Raw genomic sequence first — 21089 nt, forward strand, 5'->3', positions numbered from 1 at the left:
GTTTAGTGCTGATCCAAGCTGAGTTCAGTCGGCTATTTTTAGCGCACAGTGAGAAAATTTATGTCGATGTTGGTCAAAATAATGTTTATTTACACAAAGCAAAAACAGTCTGAAATGATTAATCTAATTTCAAAATAGGTTTTAGTTTGTTCAAAACTGATTAATTAACTTAAATATTTTTATAAATTATAGTTTGATTATTTTTTTATTTGTATTTTTCATAAACCTATATGCATTGAAGTAAAAGTTCTCTTTATGAATATATTTGAATCATTTGAAGGGTTAGTCCTCAGAACCCACCTGAATAGAAAAATATTCGAATATCTTGATGGGATTTTTATTTTCGGAAATGGCCGAGTAAATCATTTTTCTTAGAGCGCAGTATTTATTCAGTTGTGAAGAAATGTCATTTCAAATGTAGCTGACTATAGAAATTAATTTAATCAATTCTGCCAAAGAAATTTCCATTTTTCTTGTACGGAAAAACATCCCGAGCAGGCGAAAAAAGCTTAGCAATAGAAAATATAATATGGGTAGCTAAAAGTGATATTAACTTGATAGATATATGATATAAAATATCTGGAAATGATATCTAAAATAAACTACTAAAACAAAATTGGCATGTCATTTTTAGATTTTACCAATAGCTGCGAGCTATTCATTAGATCTACGTACATCAAATTTTTCATAGATTTAGAAGTTCCAGGAACAAAAATTTGATATTGTTTTCAGATATTTTATCTCTTATGTCAATCAAGTCAATATCACGCTTTGTTTGTCAGTATTTTGCTCCTACTCGGAATACTGAGCTTAAATGTTTATTTTTGTTTTTCACAATAATTCTGAATTTCTGGAGACTGACCATGTTTATTTTCTGAACAGCTATTTCAAAAGTTTTGAGAAAGCATAATTTATGAGCTCTGAAATGCGTTCGGAACTCAACACGAATTTCGGATATTTTATCCATTTTATGAAATTTAGCTATAGTGTGATCGCTTTTACAAGGCTTATTTATTGCTGAACAATGTGTTTGTTAATCGTCATTTTGACCTCTATTGGATCAACTGTTCTTATAATATACTGAAGCTGAATAAGGATTTTATAAGATACTTATTCAGCTCTTATTCATGCTTATGTTAAACATGTGGGAATAGCTGAAGTGCGACGCAAGTAAAACGTTAGTACGTCTTTTGAATATCCTTTTATACATATACATTTGTTTAGTGGAATATTGGCTTTTTAATTGAGGGAAACATGTCTTGTCCAGCTCATTTGTAGAACAATCTTGATTAGTCGAATGAGAATCTTTGGAAACGTTTAATAAGTGGCGATTCAACTTTTGTTCATTCTAATGCATAACGTTGAACATTGATCTAAGTTTGTGTTAAAAAAGCACCTTCTCAGCTCTTTATAGAGCAAATTTTTTATTCAGCTGCCATTACCATTATTGAACAATAATTAAACATGCATGCTTGTTTGTGGCTGTGAATTGTTAGTTGGGTATGCAACATGCTTTTTAATCTATCCATGTAAAACTTAGTTCTGCAGGTGGGGAAGATTTTATGTTATCTACTGGTAACATCAACCATAGAAACCGAGTAGAAACATGCCAAGAAAGTGAAGTGAACGTCATCACTAACAAAAATGTGATCAGCGCCATTCATATGTCAAGCTAGTTTTTCGAACAATAACAATAGGCCTATTCACATGACGTCTCAAATCAGCTGATCGGGAAGCACTTTGACAGTTCGTCTATGAAAATGACAGGCCCGTGTTAGCACCGGTCCTCCACTGATGTAAACAAATGCATAGACGGATCTGTCACATGAAAAGGCCTATGAGCGGCTCGCCAGACAACGTCATCCGAACGTCTCGTAGAATGGCTTTTACCCGCATTATAGTTATAGTTGACAGTCGTATATCCACCCTGGGACGAACTGAAGCTGCTTCAATTTTGCTTGGTTTGTGGTTCCGTGTGGGGTCAACGTTTTTCTTACCCTTTTGTACGAACCTTGGAATTGATTTTTTGGATGCGGTCGTCGCCCATTTTCTCACCCCTTGTTAAAATGTCATAGCCATCGCCGAGTTTGCTGCTGTCGTATCCGTGAAGTGAAAATATTATGGATCGAGATAAATTTGGTCAAATTCAGTGAATTTTCGCGTAAAAGTGGATTAAAAGGTTACATATATTGATCATAACGTGTAATTAGTTCAAAGACAGCGACAGGAATTGATAAATTACGTTGAATTTTATGTAAGGATTGTCATTTTTTTTTCCTTTCTAAGTGCACTGGTTTCTGGAAAATACAAACCATTCAAGATGGATGACGAATCAGTAGTATAATTAATGTTATTTTCCCGTTTTTCGTTTGTTTTCGTGACATAAAATATATTGTTGGACTTTTAAATTGAATTTCATTGTTACTTCTTAAATTTCACCGATCCAATTAACGGTACTCTCTTCTATGTGCCGCAAGTGTGCATTTAAATTGCTTTTCTCCTTAATTTTCCGTCGCGTTTGATTTCTACGCATTTCAAAGTGCAGTTTTCATTTACAGCTGGCAGATGATTGTTAATAAACTGAAATTCATGTTAAATCTCGGCTTTTATCCTATAAAGTATGTAACATCGGGCATATTCATACGTGATTTTTCATTTATTTTATATTTTTTGCATTATGGAAACACACACATTACACTTGACATCCATAAACAATACCAATACATTCTAAATGGTGCGTAATCAACTCGTAAATATTTATTTACACATCCCAATGATTAGATCATACACCGCAATTTTGTCTCTCTAGTGACACCCACAACATCAATGTCTGAAACAAAAAAAAAACCAAGGGTGGAACTGGCGGCTCTTTATTGCTACCCCGACGTGTCGCTGGCAAGGGTGGAACTGGCGGCTCTTTATTGCTACCCCGACGTGTCGCTGGTTCTAAAATGTAAACAACCATACAAAATAACGACCAAACAATGGTGACGGCGTAATCAATTTTCTCGCAAACATCTTTTTTTGGGAATTTAGCAGAATTTTCTGATTAAATTGCCAACAGCGCACTGCTGTAGCACGTAGCAAATAACTGCTTGCAAACAATTTCTTTCAAGCGCATTGATTACCTGTAATTTTGCGAAGAATGATTTTTACTTTTCCGCGTTAAGCCTTAAAACTGGTTCTGGACTTAGGTTGGCGGCTTTTCAATTTTACTCCCAGTTGACAGCCGCCCTCCACCCTTGGTCGCTGGTTCTAAAATGTAAACAACCATACAAAATAACGACCAAACAATGGTGACGGCGTAATCAATTTTCTCGCAAACATCTTTTTTTGGGAATTTAGCAGAATTTTCTGATTAAATTGCCAACAGCGCACTGCTGTAGCACGTAGCAAATAACTGCTTGCAAACAATTTCTTTCAAGCGCATTGATTACCTGTAATTTTGCGAAGAATGATTTTTACTTTTCCGCGTTAAGCCTTAAAACTGGTTCTGGACTTAGGTTGGCGGCTTTTCAATTTTACTCCCAGTTGACAGCCGCCCTCCACCCTTGAAAAAAACACGTTCCTTGAATCAAACTGAATTCTTTTTTTCTTTTTCTGATTGCAGGTTGAAATTTTAACTTGTGTAGAGTGTTTGGTGATCTATACAAAGATGCCATCAGTGAAAAGTGTGTGCTGATATAAAATAGCAGTAAATGCAGTATATTCATAAAAAGTGCAAGAATACATCAAAAGACATTCCAAATAATCCCAGTCATAAAATCATACAAAAAATAAGTGAGCAAGGATGGCCTATCATAAGCCAACGGATATCGATGGATTCATCACACAGATGGCCAAAGCGGACATGCGAGTAAAAGCACAACTTGCGGAAGATCTTGTGCTATATCTCAACGATTCGGAGAACTCGATAGAATGCGTTGATCTAGGACTTCTCATAGATGGATTAATCCCCTGGATGATAGGAAGTCATTTCAAGGTATGGAGTTATCTTATATTCTCTCATCACTTTTGGTTGTACATTTGTGCCGTGTTGTTTATGCTTTACCTCTAACTGCATGCTTGGGTGGTGCCGATCCTAGTCTACCTTCCATCTGTCTGTTCGAACGATACACTGACTTATTAATTCCAAAGCAATTCAGATTTAGGGCGTTGGCCAAAGCATCTGTTTGAAGTTATCATCGAAATATATGATGCGCTATGGTAATATTTAGAAAGGTCAGACAAACGTCCATTCTTAGAGGAAAACGGGTTGAGGTGGACCACACCTTCAGTTTGGCATGAAAATGACTTTCCTTGAAAAATATTGCTGATTATTCTACTTAGCTGCACTATTTATTGTCAGTTCGAAGCATTTTCAGTGATGTGCTTGGTGATGTTAATTTGATTGATTTGAATAATATTGGGCTAAACATGTACATACATACTTTTGGCATGTAAGCTCATTTTACTACCGTATTTCAGAAGGTATGGTCGACGAACCGTCTCATGACGAAAAGAACAAAACGACTGAAAATATATAAGTTCTAGCATAACTTATGATCTTGCTCTAAAAGCCATTGGTAACCGAGAATGTAGCTTGTTGTTACTGAACATACAAATGGAGTTCCACATTATTTAACAACAGAGATTTATCGAATAGCATTATTCGGCTTTCGGCCGAATACCGAATAGTTGAAATGTCATTATTCGGCCAAACGAATATTGGGCCGAATAACCACTCAATATTCGGTCAAATAAAACCATTAAATTTATTCGAATAACACCCATATGTTCGTTCAATTTCACGAAAACAACATTTTTCATATTAACTGAAACAAAAAAGCTAGTATTTTTTCAATAGGGAAAGCTTTCACGGTGAAGAATTGATTGGAATAATCGTGAGCTTTCAAACCCATTTGGAAAAATTGCAAAAATTGTAAGTTCTGAGGATTTCTATTTCTTAAGTTAGGGAGTTGTATCTTATTGATGGCATTTTTATCCATTTTATTTTTTAAGAAACTAGTGAAATACGTCGCTTGATTCCTCATAGAACTTCTGGAAGTGCTTTATATAATATAGGAGCAAATATACCACAGAAAGAATGTGAATGGTGTCGTAAAAATATCAAAAGTGAGGAAAGTCCCAAGATAATTGATGTAGTTTAACCCGTATAGGCCTGAGTGAAAGCAAAAATACTAAATCCCTCACCGCTCAGCGAATACTAAACGGATTCAAATAATATTTTGTCAGTATACTGGCCCACATATCTAGTTCCTTAAAGTGGCCAAGGGATCTCGGGAATGTTCCTGTGATCGGAGATATTCTGGTGGATCACTGGGTCAAGTCGGGTAAAAAAGGACTATTCTTTGGGACACGCCAAGTTGTCTTTATTTATTTGCAATGGCAATCATTTTCATTTGCATAAATCATTAAGATCTGATATTGAACATTATAAATGAAGAGGTAAGCACCGTTTAGAATGTACTGGATGTGACCACTCGGGCTTAATGCCCTAAAGAACCGGCTATAGATTTGTTGGATACTTAACCATTTCAATTCTCTAACAATAGAGATTAAACATAATAATTTACTGAAATACGTTCCCATGGGCTTGACACATATGTTTAGATACAAATTGGCCAGTTTGTCGTAAATTTGAGGCATCCTGGGGATCCATAATTGTTATTTCAAGGGTCAAACAAATGCAGGACACAAGGTTATCCAATTCAATCGTTTCTCTACAGGTTTACGCTGATGCGTTTTTCTTAAAATTCCTTGATATAGTGGCCACATTATAGCCGATTCAGGCTATTATCTGTAACTTAAAATTTTCCTACCTCCAGGGGCACAGAAGTACAGCACCCTTTTCAGCCGACCTGACCCAGTAACCCACCTGAATAACTCCGGACACATGAACATTCCCGAAATCCTTTGGCCACTTTTAGAAACTAGATATGTGTGCCAGTATACTGACAAAAAATTATTTAAATCCGTTAAGTCCTCGCTGAGCGGTGAGAGTTTTAGTAATTTTTCTTTCACTCAGGCCTATACGGGTTAAAGGAGTATATATTTACAAGCTGTACCTTACAACCCATGCAAGATGAAATGATTTGCGGAGAATGGCTTATGTATTAAGCAGTCTAGTCACCGTAATTCCGAAGAACGAATTTCGCACCACCAATAGGAAAATTCAATGTACATTACTTGAATGAATTAATTGATTTTTTTTTTAATTTTCCTTCGTGTGAAACATAATGTTTTATTACAATTTAGCTTGTTTTGTTATTATTCGGTAACTATTTCGGCAAACCGAATATTCGGCAAAATCAAAATAATCGAGATATTCGGACCGAATATTTGGCCAGCCGTATATTCGATACATCTCTATTTAACAATGCTACGATAAAAAAAATGCTCTTTAAAACACATAGCAATATAATTTTTGATGACATGAATAATTTTGTCAAATGAGCAGCATAATTACGCAAGAGCTGTACTTTTGATCCTATAGTTTTTATGTGTCTTTGCTTTTTTGCTTTTCTTATGATATTTTGCTGTTTTTGTTATGCGATACATAACCGTCAAACGGGGGAACTTGCAACGCTTTTACACTTCAATCATCTATAACCAAGATCTAAGTAACACCTTAAATTATAAATTCCTTCTAAAATTTTTAATGGAATAAGATGATAAAGGCTTGAATCGACTAAGTCTTCCATATCGAAAATCCGGAAATAGATTTTTTTCTAAATGCCTTGCTGCGCCTTGTCCTCGATAGCTTTTTACAACAAAATGTCGAAATTTTCATATGTCGCACTCGATGAGTAACTGATGAGTCCATGGACCAATGCACGAGTTCACTAATTTGACGTTTGAGCGATGCCGAATTCACTTGTTGCCATCGTCACGTAAATAACACGGCACCGCTCAAACGTCAAATAGTGAACTCGTGCATCGGTCCATGATGGTAGTTCACGGTGTATTTTTGACAGTTCACGTTTTCCAGAACGCTTTTTTGAGCGTGTGCTTCCAAACAAGCACAATTATCATGGTTGAATAATCATAGCAGAGTGTCTCAAAAGTTAAACTGTTTGTAAAGCGCCTTCAATTCAAACGTCTGTGTAATGAACGCGATAGAGGCTTATGAAAACAAATGTTTGGAAGGAGCTTAGGGCAGATTGAAAGTCCCAGTATCGCGACAAAAAAAATATAAATAAAAAATAAGCTGGCGGTAGAAGAATCAATGACTGTGAATGATAATTAAGCTAAAGTATGATTAATGAAGACATTCAAATATTAGGTGATTAATGATTTGTTTGTGATTAGACAACACAAGGTCTATTATGATTATTGATTCCTTGTGTCAAATTTGATCGAAATTTTCAATTTCAAAATAATGATTCTCAGTCGTCTTGTAAGGCTAGAGAATCCATCATTCTGATCAAAAAAATAAAAACCAGTGTTTTCGTTCAAATTCACAAGAATATGGTTATTTTCCTCTTAACAAAATTACGTCAATATTTCAGATTCAGAATGTTTCTAGTTTTTAGAACAAGAAAATTTAGTAGGTAATAAAATATGAGATCGCTGTAATTTTTTAATGTAAACGCCATTTTTATAAAACTTACGTGTGGAATGGACAATAATGCAGCCAAAAAATAATTCAAAATTGCTTTCGCGAGGTGCGTATTAGTATCACATAGTAACAGAATCAACCAAAATATTCAGCCTCTTCTAACTTTCAGTCTAATGTACGATTTTTTTTCAATGCATCATTTTTCCTCCCAAGCCCCTTATTGTTTTTAAAATAAAAATTGAAAATATTTGTTTTGAATTGTACCAATACTTGTTATTGTTTGAATTATATTACGAAACATACAAATACTTGAATTAAAAAAAAAAACAACATTATTTTTAACATTATCTTTCTTTACCACAAAAAGTGTGTACTTTGGGTAACCTTAGTCTCTTATTGTTTCACAAATACTTCAAACTGATAAACGAAATCATTCTCTCATATTTTCAGATTGCTCAACGTGCATTGGAGGCATTCACAGAACTGATCGTGCGCCTTGGTCAAGACTTTAACGCGTATACCTCAACAATCCTGCCACATGTTGTGGATCGATTAGGAGACAGTCGTGATACTGTTCGAGAGAAAGCACAGTTGCTGTTGCATAAGCTGATGGAATGTCGAGTGGTTTCACCACAGTCATTACTTGATAAGTTGACTGTTTGCTTCAAACATAAGAATGCTAAAGTTAGGGAGGAGTTTTTGCAAACCATTGTCAACGCTCTTAATGAATATGGCACTCAATCATTGTCTGTAAAAACGTACATACAGCCCATTGTCTTACTTCTTGGAGATCCGGCTCCTACTGTAAGAGATGCAGCAGTGCAAACATTGGTTGAAATCTACAAGCATGTCGGCGATAAACTACGGATCGATCTACGGAAAAGAGACGTGCCGGCTGCAAAGTTTATCATTCTTGAACAAAAATTTGACGAAACGAAAAACGATGGATTACTTCTCCCTTCAGCAATCAGTTCAGCCAATACGAATGATGATGTGGACAACGCCATTGTTGCAAGACCAACCAGACTGGTAAAGAGAACTCCATCAGCAACTCCACGCAAACCGCTATTCGAAACGCAAGGATCGGGGGATTTGTTAGCAGCTGGTGCTGTATCAGTGGAAATATTTGAAAATTCGTTCGAAAATGTCCCTCAATTGACAATATTTTCACAACGAGATATGGATGAACATATGAAATCCATTAATACAATTGTAGGTGACAAAAATATGGACTGGGAAAAGCGAGTCGATGCGCTGAAAAAAATACGATCTCTTCTAATGATCAACGTGCAAAATTCGCCAACATTCACTCAACAGCTTAAAGACTTGTCAATTGCATTCCTTGACATACTGAAAGAACTGAGATCACAAGTTATTCGGGAAGCCTGCATAACTTTGGCTTATATGAGCAAGCTACTGAAAAATCGATTAGATCAGTTTGTGATATACATTTTGCAAGAGTTAATAAATTTAATACAAAACTCTGCGAAAGTCATATCATCGGCAGGAATAATCGCCCTCAAATATGTGATCAAGCATACACATGCTCCAAAAATAGTGCCAATAATCACTCAGAATCTCATGCAATCCAAGTCGAAGGATATCCGCAGTACATTGTGCGAAATAATGATCCTGCTGTTCGACGAATGGCCAACAAAAACATTGGAAAAAAATAGTTCACTACTTAGAGATGCTCTACGCAAAGGAATATCGGATGCAGATAGTGAAGCAAGGAGGCATAGTCGATGGTAGATAATATAATATAATCAAATAATTCATTTAAACATGATTCGTTTTTCGTTTCAGCGCCTTCTGGAGTTTTCGACGGCATTTTCCGGACCTTGCTGATAATTTGTATTCATCGTTAGACCCCGCAACGCAACGTATGATGGAGAGAGACCGAGATAATTTGGGAACAAATGGTACCAATTCTATGAGTGTTAGTTTACGAGGCAGCAATAGTAGCTTGAATTCTGTCCCTGGTGGCGTGATAAGTATGTGTTTAGTTTCTGTCCTGCATTTATAACGTGTGTATTTGTTGGTGCTCGTGTCTTAAAAAAGCTAACAAATCTAACGTCAACATTCATATTTCTATATTTTGAGTAACAGTTTATGTTTGTCGTGATGTTTAATAGAATTATCCTATTTTGTATTTTCTTTGTTACTCTATGCTAACCTCCAGAACGTAGACAATCTTCAGGACTGAGAAGTCCCGCTTCTACACAACCCCCAGGTAATTATTTTGTTTAAACAATGATAATCCGACTGTGCAGAAGCTTGCCAAATACCACATAGCTTGTTCTACATTTTTTGCGAGTAATGTACCATCCAAACGATGAGAAATTCATGAAACCTAGTCAAATATGAAATTGTTTTTACCTTCTTACGCACGCTTACTTTCGGAAATGGTTTCGTACAATACTTGGCAATTTCGGAACAGGCAATGCAACAAGTGTTAGTACCGAAAACCTTTCATGTGGGCAATCCAGTTCTTCAAAGTTGCTAAGAACTCCGTCGCTACCTAGGACATATTCACGTAATCGTAGTGGAATTCCAGTTGCGCATCGAGATAATACAGTGCCAGCGAGAGGTGTTTTTTATTGAATTTATATTTTTATTGTAAATTACACTGCTTCATTAAATTGCAATATAATTGGTGTGCAATCACCCTTTTTCAAAATCCTAATTCCGTTCACACAATTCAAAAATTGCGGCTAGAACGGAAACATGCGCAATAAAAATGTGATTGTATTAGCAGATTAGATTAGTACCTGTAATATTATTTATTATTAGTACCTATAATTAGTTTTTTTAATGGTCTTAATTCCAATAATCTTTTTGACGGTTCTTAATTCCATTCCTTAGTTCGTTTTGTATGCACGGAATTATGAACTGTAAAGGGTCTTGTCGCACATGCCGTGGTTCCAGAACATCATCCACACGGAAGTTTAACCCTCTCTTTCCCATGACAGTGATTTTTTTTTGCCGATTTTGTGATCGAAATAGAATAGCGTCTAAACCGTTGGTTTTAGCGAAAAAGTTTGTTCAGGGAAGTTTCTTGATTTGTAAAAGTGCTTCTTTTGATACTAGCCCACCTGGCGGCTAAAAGTGAGATAAAAAAATATTTTTTTTATCTGTCTTCAGCAAAGTTGTAACACATGTTAATTCAAGACACTGTCGAAGACACCAAATTTCTATCTCTTATACATTACAATATATGTCATTTTTTCTTAAAATGACCCTTGAAAATCAAAATTTTAGTATAGCTTTTTTCTAACATTTTTGAAATTTTTTGTGCCTTCTACAAAGTTGTTCAACTACCAAAAATACATGTTTTTGCTGAACATTGCAACTTGCTATCTCTTATGGTAAAATAGTTATTTTTAAATAATCGATTTTTATGGGGCTTTTTTGGACTAATAGCATTAGTTTGGACGCAAATTGACGCACTTAGCGATTTGTGATTTTGAAAGGGCTATTTTATGACTTTCAAATGACACTAGGAACTTTTGGCCAGAAGCGGTCTATTGATTGTTTTGTTTTAACTAGTTAAACCATAAAAATGCATTTAATTGCAGTTTCACGACTTTTTTCTCATTTTCATTGCGTTATTTCATATGACACATGCTGCATTTGGTACATTATGGTCATTTTCATTATTTTTAATTTATTCCCTCACCTACAGACTTCATTTAGCATGGAAATGTTTTTCTTTTTTATTTTTGTTTTGGTCATAACGTTTGACCCAACTTTTTACTCTCCATAGAGCGTTACGTAATTTGTGAACGATGTCATTTGTTTGTCACGCAACTTTTATTTTTGTTGCTACCATGTAATGTCATTGTTCCTTTCAAAATCTCGCGACACGCAACATAGCTAATAAAAATCGTTTTCGTATTATACAAATTCTTCTATTCTATTTGTTCCTACACAAAATTTAAATTCGTATTCTATTTGTTCCTACACAAAATTTAAACAAAACTTATCGTGAATAACATGTGTTCGAGCCCAGCAGGGTGGGTCGAAAGGCAGCGGACTGTAAAACACTATGGGGGGAACACGGCGGAACAAAACACTTCGCGGCGAAAGGATCACTTCCGCGGGAGGATTGGCAAGGGCCAACTTTTCTTCGGGTGCGAATGAATTGAACGCGAACGGCTACGCTAACAACTATTAACTTTATTCTCTACTTTACATTTGCGATTAATAATTTCACTTCTGGTGCGCAAACGATGCGTACTCGGCGTCGGGTGAAAATTGACTGATGCAGCCGTTGGGACTGCGGTTGGCTTGAGCAGAAAGTGGTGGGAAAATGTAACCGACATACGTTTCGGTGTCGACCACGCTGGCGAACGCGTGTCGCTCACTGATTGGCAATAGGGTGGTGATGGGTATGCATGGGAATAGGGTGGTGCATGATTTGCGCTTCCGTCGGGAGACGGAACATACACCCCCCGTTGAGGGTACTCAACAATCCTTACGTATCGGTTGGTCGGAACCAGGCTGGTTGTCCTCGATAGGTAGCACTGACAGCCTGTTGATTGGGCGGCGGAAGGTGGAACCACTGTGGTAGACGTCGACAGCTCGGACTAAGCCATCGTCACCAGGGTAGACCGCTGTAACACGGCCCATCTTCCAGTAGAGCGGAGGTTGATTTCGATCGTGGAGTAGAACTACCATGCCCTTCCTAATGTTGGGCACAGTTCGGAGATTCTTCTTCCTTGGCTGCAGCGTGTTGAGGTATTCCCGGCTCCAGGCGCGCCAGAAATGTTCTCGCATGAGCTGGAGATGCTGCCATCGAGTCAAGCGGGTTGCGTTGACATTCTCTAGGGAAGGCTCGGCCATGGCGGTGAGCGGACGGCCGATAAGATAGTGGGCCGGTGTAATCACCAGCGGGTCCGCAGGGTCGTTAGAGATGGTGAACAGTGGTCGAGAGTTGAGTACCGCCTCGATCTCAACCAAGACGGTGGTTAGCTCCTCAAACGTTAGCTTGACGTTGCCGACGATGCGCTTGAGATGGGTCTTCGCAGATTTTACTGCGGCCTCCCAGAGGCCGCCGAACTCCGGTGCATCCGGCGGGATGAAATGCCACTCAATCTCACGGGAGCGGCAGAAGTCTTCGATGGTCGATACTGATTGTTGGTCTTGGAATTGTCGGTATAGCTCGTTCAACTCGTGGTGGGCTCCTCGGAAATTGGTGGCGTTATCCGAGTGGAGCTGTTGAACCATGCCTCGTCGTCCGATAAAACGCTTAAGGGACGCCAGGAAAGCATCGGTGCTCAAGTCCGACACTGCTTCCAGGTGGACAGCCTTGGTAGTCATGCACACGTAGACGGAGACGTATGCCTTGATTAACGCTGGACGGCGCGCTCCTTGCTTGATGATGAACGGGCCGGCGTAATCTACGCCGGTGACGGCGAACGGAGGTGATGGTACAACTCTGGCAGCAGGCAGGTTACCCATTAGCTGGCTGTTGTTGCTTGGGTTGACTCGGAAGCATCTCACACATGTACGGGTGATCGAACGAATGGTGGAACGAGCATTCAGGAGCCAGTAACGTTGGCGCAGGGCGTTCATCAGGCCGGTCTGCCCGACGTGAAGCAGTTCGATGTGCATCTGTTGCACCAACAGGCGTACAACCGGATCCTTATCCGGCAAGATGATGGGATGACGATTCTCGAAGGGTAGCAGCGAGCGATCCAAACGGCCGCCCACTCTCAATAGGCCATCAGAGTAAATCGGACGAAGGTTGGCGAGTCTCTTACAGGGTTCGTTGGCTTTCACTCGCTTAATCTCGTCCGCCAAATGAACGAGTTGGATTACGTGGAGGATGGCTTCAGTTGACCGACGAAGTTCACCAACGGTCAGATGCCGGCTTGATACGCGCTGATTGCGAGGGTTTCGGCAGTTGTTGACGAATCGCAGCACGTACCCCATGATACGTTGAATAGTTCGGAAGCTACTGAACCTGGAGAAAAATGGAAACGGTTCGATACTTACAGCCGGACTGGCTATCACTCCTTTGAGTTCGGGCAACTGATCGTCTGGAACGAACTGGGGCAAGTCGACGTCGTAGTCCACCTTTTGGAGAAAGTCAGGGCCATTCCACCAAAGCTGATTGTTCTTCAGTGCTTCGGGTAATTGGCCTCGGGAAACGATGTCAGCGGGGTTTTGCAGGGACCGGACGTACTCCCATCTGTAGTCTCCGGTATTCTCTTGGATTACAGCGATTCGATTTCGTACGAACAGCTGTAGTTGGTTGAGCGGCTTTCGTATCCAGGCCAGGACAATCGTACTATCGCACCACAGCACAATTTCCCGGAACGTCATGTCCAGGGCTGGTAACACCTTTTGCACCAACCGGGTGAGCAGGAGAGCGGCGCACAACTCTTTCCGAGGAATGGAAAGGTCATGCAGAGGAGCCAACTTGGACTTACTGGTGAGGAGTCGTAGTTTCGCCGAACCGTCGGCAAACAAGCTTCGCAGATAGACACAGGCCCCGTACGCCACGGTGGAGGCATCGGAGAACCCGTGCAGCTCATACGCAATCACTTCATTGAAGGTTACGCATCTCGGGATATCGATTTGGTGCAAATGTGACAACGATGTTTGCAATTCTTGCCACTCTTGTTCTGTTGCTTCGTCGACCGGATCGTCCCAGCCGATCTTGAGCTGCCACAGTCGCTGTGCCAGGAGCTTCGCCAATACTATGACCGGCGACACCAAACCCAAAGGGTCGAAGAACTTGGCGATATCCGAATACATCATTCTCTTCGTCACGCGTTGCTGGTCGGCTGCTGTCGTGGCCTTCGGATGGTTGGCGATGAACAAGGTATCAGCACTCGGGTCCCAGAGCAAACCGAGCACCTTGATGGCTTCGTTCACTCCTCGTTCTTCCAATGGCTTCTTCTGCTCGCGATCTTCTTCGGGGATGTGCTCGAGAAATTCTTCGGAGTTCGAGCACCACTTGTGGATGGGGAATCCTCCAAGCTCCAGGAGTTGCTTCAGTTGTTGTTGGGCCTCGATGGCCTCTTCCACCGAGTCTGCGCCGGAGAGCACATCGTCCATATACGTTTCTTCCTTCACGATACGAGAGGCGATTGGGAAGACATCGCCATCTTCTTCCACCAACTGCACCAAGCACCTGGTAGCTAGGAATGGTGCCGATGCGGTACCGTAAGTAACGGTAGACAACTCTAGGACCCGCAGCGGTTGCAACGGGTGAGGTCTCCAAAAGATTCGCAGGAAACGATGGTCTTGCTTCGCATGCAGTACCTGGCGGTACATTTTGGATACGTCTCCGGAGAACGCTATCTTGAACTTCCGGAAGCGCAGGACGATGAAATGCAGATCGTTTTGAACTACAGGTCCTACCTGCAGCACTTCGTTTAGGGACAGCTCGGATGCTGAAGACTTGGCGCTGGCGTCGAATACGACACGACATTTCGTGCTCGAGCTGGAAGGTCGTAACACCGCGTGATGCGGCATGTAGTACGCTAGCTGATTTGGAGAGTCATCGGTTTCACGGACTTCGTGGCAGTGTCCAAGAGCTTCGTACTCCCGGAGGAACTCCACGTACTGCGCCTGCAGTTCAGGGTTGCGAACAAGTCTCTTCTCCAGCATCAGGAACCTCTTGAGTGCTAGAGCGCGGCAGTCGTCTAGCTGGTTGATGTTCTGCTTGAACGGTAGCTTCACGATGAATCGTCCATCTTCATCTCGCTGATAGGTAGACAAGAAGTGGGCTTCACAGGCCAACTCCTCGGACGAAAGCTTGGGAACGTCTGGCACTTCCTCGATTTGCCAGAACTGCTGCATCATTCGCTCGACCTCTTCAACGGTAGCGTGGTTAGATTGCTGGACGGAAACGTTGGTGACTTGAGGCTCGACGATGACGCCGCAAACGATCCACCCAAAGTGAGTGTCTCGCAACATCGGAAGGTTGTCCGCAAGATTCAGCTGACTCGGTTTCAAAATGTCGAAGAATAGTTCCGCGCCGATTAGTAGATCCACCTTGTCGGGTGTGTGGAACTCAGGATCGGCCAGAACCACTCCGTTAGGAATGTCCCAGTGGTTGATGTTGATCTTGGACGATGGAATCGTGCCCGTCACTTTCGGTGTCACTAGGCACTCCAGGCTGGCTTGAAAGCTGGACACTCGGGATCGAATTCTCAGGGTTACCTTGTCGCGGGCCAGAGTGCGCAAGGCGTTGATACCAGTAATCGGGACGTTAGCTGGCTTCTTCGGTAAACCTAGTCGATTTGCTAATTCTTCGGTCACAAAATTTACCTGAGAGCCGCTGTCCAGCAGGACACGACATGGGAATGGCTGATTTCGCTTGTCAAACACCTGCACCACTGCGGTAAGCAGCAGTACCGTCTTGGACGACTGGGCGAAGTTCGACGAACAGGTAGTGGACACAGGCTGGCCCACAGGAGGATTCATCTGCCCCGACTTCGGTTGTTCCGGAGCAGCCGGAACCGGTGGTAGGTTTACCACGGACTCCACGGGAAGGGAAACGTTCGACTTCGTCACTTGGATGGGTGCCCCATCATCATGGAGCAGCGTGTGGTGCCGGCGTTGGCACTTGCGGCACGACTTATCGGATGGACACTCTCGGGAGCGGTGCCCTTTACGCAGGCAGTTGAAGCAAACTCCTGCAGCTCGAACCTTCTCTTGCTTCTGGGAGGCACTCAGCTTGTCCAATGCGGTGCACTGGATGTTCCGATGATCACCACCACAAATCTCGCACGCTTGCGAAATAGTAGTGGAAACTGCATGGCTCTTCTGGGATTGCTTCAAAAGTTGCTGGAATTGCCTCGGCTTCACTGTGGGGTTCGTCGTTGGAAACGCTGCATCGCAGTTTTCCAGGATCTGACACCTGGACTTCAGGAAATCGATGGTCTGCGAGTACTTGGGAAGCTGTCCTTTCTTCTGGGTACTTTCCCAGGCCTTCCGGGTTGACTTGTCCAGCGCTGAGATGATCAGATACACGATGATGTGTTCCGATACTCCGGTCATTTCCTGCTCGAGGTAGCGGAGGCTCTCGACATGACGGGTGGCTTCATTCAGGAGCGCTCGAAGCTCTTTGTGGGTCTCCGAGGTCATCTTCTTGAGGGACAACAACCCACGGATGTGAGTTTCCACAATCACGCGTTCATTCTCGAAGCGGTCCGTCAGAATTTCCCAGGCATGATCGTAATCTCCTTCACTGAGGACTTTGGTATCCAGGACACCTGCTGCCTCGCCAATGAGCGCCTTGTCGAGGTGATAGAGTTTAATGGCATCACTATCCCCTGAATTCTCCATCAAATCTTGGAAGATGGCCTTGAACTTAGGCCAGGCGGCATAGCTCCCATCGAACGTCGGAATAGGTGCCTTCAATGGTTGCTGTTGGATGACCACTTGAGGCGCTGTTGCACTGGTTGGAGGGACAGCAGCTGGCTTTGCTGCCAAAATCAGCGCTTCGACGACGTTGGACGCAGCATAGTGCATCTCCTCGTAATCCGCGTATTCATTTTCTTGCTCCTCCAACGCTTCATCCGGTACCAATCCCACTATGTTGGTATGGAGTTGACTAAACTCGGCGTAGGTGGCGGAAAGTCCTTTGGAAAGCACATTCAGTTGTGCCAATCCAATTTCTTGATTGCTGGCCAGCGTCCGGTTAATTCTTACCAGCTTCATCCTCACTTGGTTGCGCTGCCTTACGGCCTTCTCGAACTCCTTCTTGGTTTCTGGATCCATTCCTGCTTCCCACTCAGCGAATCCGTAAAACGATCCGGAAGTATCGGCAACGGATACCGAATCTTGGCTCTGCTGCTGCTGATTAGCGTTCTTTTCTTCGGCTTGCTTCGACCGCGTCACAGGCGGCATTTAGCACTGTTTTTCTTCGCGCTCTTCTTATTCAGGATCACGCACAGTTCAAACACTTTCGGACGCGTTTCGAAATTTAACTCGTCGCGAAAACACTTTTACGCAGCGCACCAATTTGTGCACACTTTTTCTCGAACGCGCGAAAACTTTTCGGTCGAAACTTGCGACGCAGTTTTTCAGTTCAAAGTTTTTGCTCGGGCACTCACAGCAGAGGGAGCAAACTTGTTTTGGTTCACTTTCCACTTTGTTCCAATTTCGCGTAGCTCGTCTCGCACAAACACGTTTGGACATGCACAGCGTGTGCAAACTTTTTCACTTTCGCACGCCGACGACGCGGGCGGACGACGGCTCGATCCGGCTGGATCGTCACAACACTTTTTCTTCGCTTGCGCCACTCGGGCGGCGGCACAATGCAGGAGGGATTTTCACGGGTTTTTCTTCTCCGGATTTACCACTCGGCCGGCGGTCAAATCCGGCAGAATCTTCACAAGAAATCACTACACGGCACTAGTGATCCGGTTCGGAACGGACCAGATGTTCGAGCCCAGCAGGGTGGGTCGAAAGGCAGCGGACTGTAAAACACTATGGGGGGAACACGGCGGAACAAAACACTTCGCGGCGAAAGGATCACTTCCGCGGGAGGATTGGCAAGGGCCAACTTTTCTTCGGGTGCGAATGAATTGAACGCGAACGGCTACGCTAACAACTATTAACTTTATTCTCTACTTTACATTTGCGATTAATAATTTCACTTCTGGTGCGCAAACGATGCGTACTCGGCGTCGGGTGAAAATTGACTGATGCAGCCGTTGGGACTGCGGTTGGCTTGAGCAGAAAGTGGTGGGAAAATGTAACCGACATACGTTTCGGTGTCGACCACGCTGGCGAACGCGTGTCGCTCACTGATTGGCAATAGGGTGGTGATGGGTATGCATGGGAATAGGGTGGTGCATGATTTGCGCTTCCGTCGGGAGACGGAACAACATGTGTGCCGACATTTCACTTATACTAATGCAGACAAAGTATTTGCTGATTTAAAATAAAACTGTACCAGTGAGCCTGCACATGAATCAGAACTTTAACTTCAGTGCATGTTTTTGAATTCTGTTATAACCAGGGCAGTTGAATGTCATGAATATCAAGTGACTTTGACATTTGAATATTGCTAATATCATCCTATCCTGTGGAAAAAGTCATCGGAAGATGTTTTTCCCTGTGACTTTTTCCGAATTACTATTGATTGGCAATATTTGCTGATGCTAAATTTCAAGTGGAAACGTGCTATAAGCATTTTAATTTTTCAAAAATTTTGACATTTGACAGAACTGGTCATAACTGTTAAAAACGCCGTGAATTTAGTGAGAGCTGATGAAAAATGTCTGGTTTAACAAATACAACTATAAATTGAATTATAAATTAGTTGTACCATTCCTTATTGCAATGATTAATCATTTTTATTTGTTTGTTTAATTTGTTTACCGGCAAAACAGACCGATGCTTGAAGTAGAAGGGAACGTGGAAAAGAAAGCAGTGAGGATTGTTTATCAGCCATGTTGCGTATCGCGAGATTTTGAAATGAGCAAGTTTGTTACGCTCTTCCACTAACAAATAATAGTTGCATGACAAACAAATGGCATCGTTCACAAATTACGTAACGCTCTATGAAGATGCAAAAGTTGGTGAAACGTTATGACTCAAACAATAATAAAAAAGAAAAACATTCCCATGCCAAATGAAGTCTGTAGTTGAGGGAGTTAATAAAAATATATTGAAAATGACCATAACGTATCAAATGCAACATGTTTCATATGAAATAACGTAATGAAAACGATAAAATGTCGTGAAACCGCAATTAAATGCATTTTTATGGTTTAAATAGTTAAAACATAACAATCAATAGACCGCTTCTGGCCAAAAGTTCTTAGTGTCATTTGAAAGTCATAAAATAGCCCTTTCAAAATCGCAAATCGCCAAGTGCGTCAATCTGCGTCCAAACTAATGCTTTTAGTACAAAAAAGCCCCATAAAAATCGATTATTTAAAAATAACTATTTTGCACTAAGAGATAGCAAGTTGCAATGTTCAGCAAAAACTTGTATTTTTGGTAGTAGAACAACTTTGTAGAAGGCACAAAAAATGTCAAAAATGTTAGAAAAAAGTTATACTAAAATTTTGATTTGATTGATTGATTTGACTTTATTAACGAGATTTTTAGCCCTGGGCTAGTTCATCTCGGGACCAACGGCTTTACTTCCCTTCCGAAGGAAGTCGTCACTATAACTTTTTACGTCATAAATGACTATGTCGGGGATGGGATTCGATCCCAGGTCCTCGGCGTGAGTAAAATTTTGATTTTTAAGGGTCATTTTAAGAAAAAAAAAATACATATCTTGTAATGTATAAGAGATAGAAATTTGGTGTCTTCGACAAAGTGTCTTGATTTAACATGTGCTACAACTTTGCTGAAGACACCGACCGTCTATCTTCAACAGATAAAAAATATATTAGTTTATCTCACTTTTAGGTGATTTAATCACCTGACCGCTAGTATCAAAAGAAGCGCTTTTACAAATCAAGAAACTTCCCTGAACAAACTTTTTCGCTAAAACCAACGGTTTAGACGCTATTCTATTTCGATCACAAAATCGACAAAAAAAATCACTGTGCCATGGTAGCACAGGTGATCCACCGATTTTCAACGAACGCGGGCTAAACCGAATTGGTACGAGTAGCTCAATAATAATTGAAATAAATTTATACGCTCATTTGTCTTATCAAACATCGAAATAAGTGACCTAAAGGTCAAACTATTGAAAAACAATCAACTAACTATTGAAAAACAATCATTTTTTTATTGTGGTTTTGAATAATATAGCTTATTTGAAACAACTTTTGTTCAAGCACTTATTTTTGAAACGCGATTTTGATAGCTAAATTGTCGAATAAAGCTGTGGGAAAAAAGGGTTAAATTATCCCTTTTTATTTGATGCTAAATCAGAAATGATCTGTCATAAAATTCCATACATACGCGGCATGTTGCGCTTTAAAAAGTTTGCCTGGAATTGGGGCACATCACAGTAGATCAATTTATCTTGGCACCAAAAGGAAGGAGCCAGTCATTTTGTTTTGTTCCTGTTTGAAAAAACGAAGTTCTTGTATAAAACACAGTGTAGTAGTTAAACAATCAATTTTATGATAGTGTATTGCTTTGTAGGTTTTCGAAAACATGTAATTTAAAACAGAAACTCCGGGAAATGGATTTTCGGGACATATTTTTCCGATAAATGAAACACAACTAAACAATGCAGTGTAAACGTAAAGATTTGCTGTTCATTTTGCTTGGCTACAACGTTGTTTAGATTTTCATCAAACTTTGTTCTTCTTATGTGTTATATGTGGTTTCTTATTCTATGTCCAAATGTTTTGTGTCCAACATTTCACATTAAAATACACATGAATCATAAATGTATCAATTATAGTTATTGTGCGATGATTGTGAATGATTGGATTCATATTTTGTGAATTATAAAGTTTTCATTAGTTGAATATTGAACTCGCCAAGGGCGAAAAGCTACTATAATGAAGTAAATAGAATTATTGCATTTACCTCTACTTATACTTGGTACAACATTATAACTTTGTCTCTTATTTTGATGTTT

General features: G+C 40.9%; 1 protein-coding gene across 9 annotated transcripts in view; it reads left to right on the plus strand.

The window, feature by feature from the left end:
- Window positions 1-2049: 2049 nt before the first annotated feature.
- LOC5566106 (CLIP-associating protein) overlaps window positions 2050-21089 on the plus strand; it is a 33299-nt gene continuing 14259 nt past the window's right edge. Inside the window, exons 1-7 of one of the 9 annotated variants that reach the window (XM_021839583.1) lie at window positions 2056-2254; window positions 2559-2618; window positions 3611-3982; window positions 8012-9309; window positions 9368-9555; window positions 9744-9794; window positions 10002-10151. In XM_021839583.1, the coding sequence (XP_021695275.1) occupies window positions 3791-3982; window positions 8012-9309; window positions 9368-9555; window positions 9744-9794; window positions 10002-10151 (1879 nt within the window). In that variant the 5' untranslated portion in view covers window positions 2056-2254; window positions 2559-2618; window positions 3611-3790. Of the gene's footprint in view, window positions 2255-2558; window positions 2619-3610; window positions 3983-8011; window positions 9310-9367; window positions 9556-9743; window positions 9795-10001; window positions 10152-21089 lie in introns of all 9 variants that reach the window. The other 8 variants (XM_021839582.1, XM_021839585.1, XM_021839584.1 and 5 more) reach the window with 8 other exon arrangements.

The sequence above is a fragment of the Aedes aegypti genome, chromosome 2 (assembly GCF_002204515.2).
Source record: "Aedes aegypti strain LVP_AGWG chromosome 2, AaegL5.0 Primary Assembly, whole genome shotgun sequence".
Taxonomy (NCBI): Eukaryota; Metazoa; Arthropoda; class Insecta; order Diptera; family Culicidae; genus Aedes; species Aedes aegypti.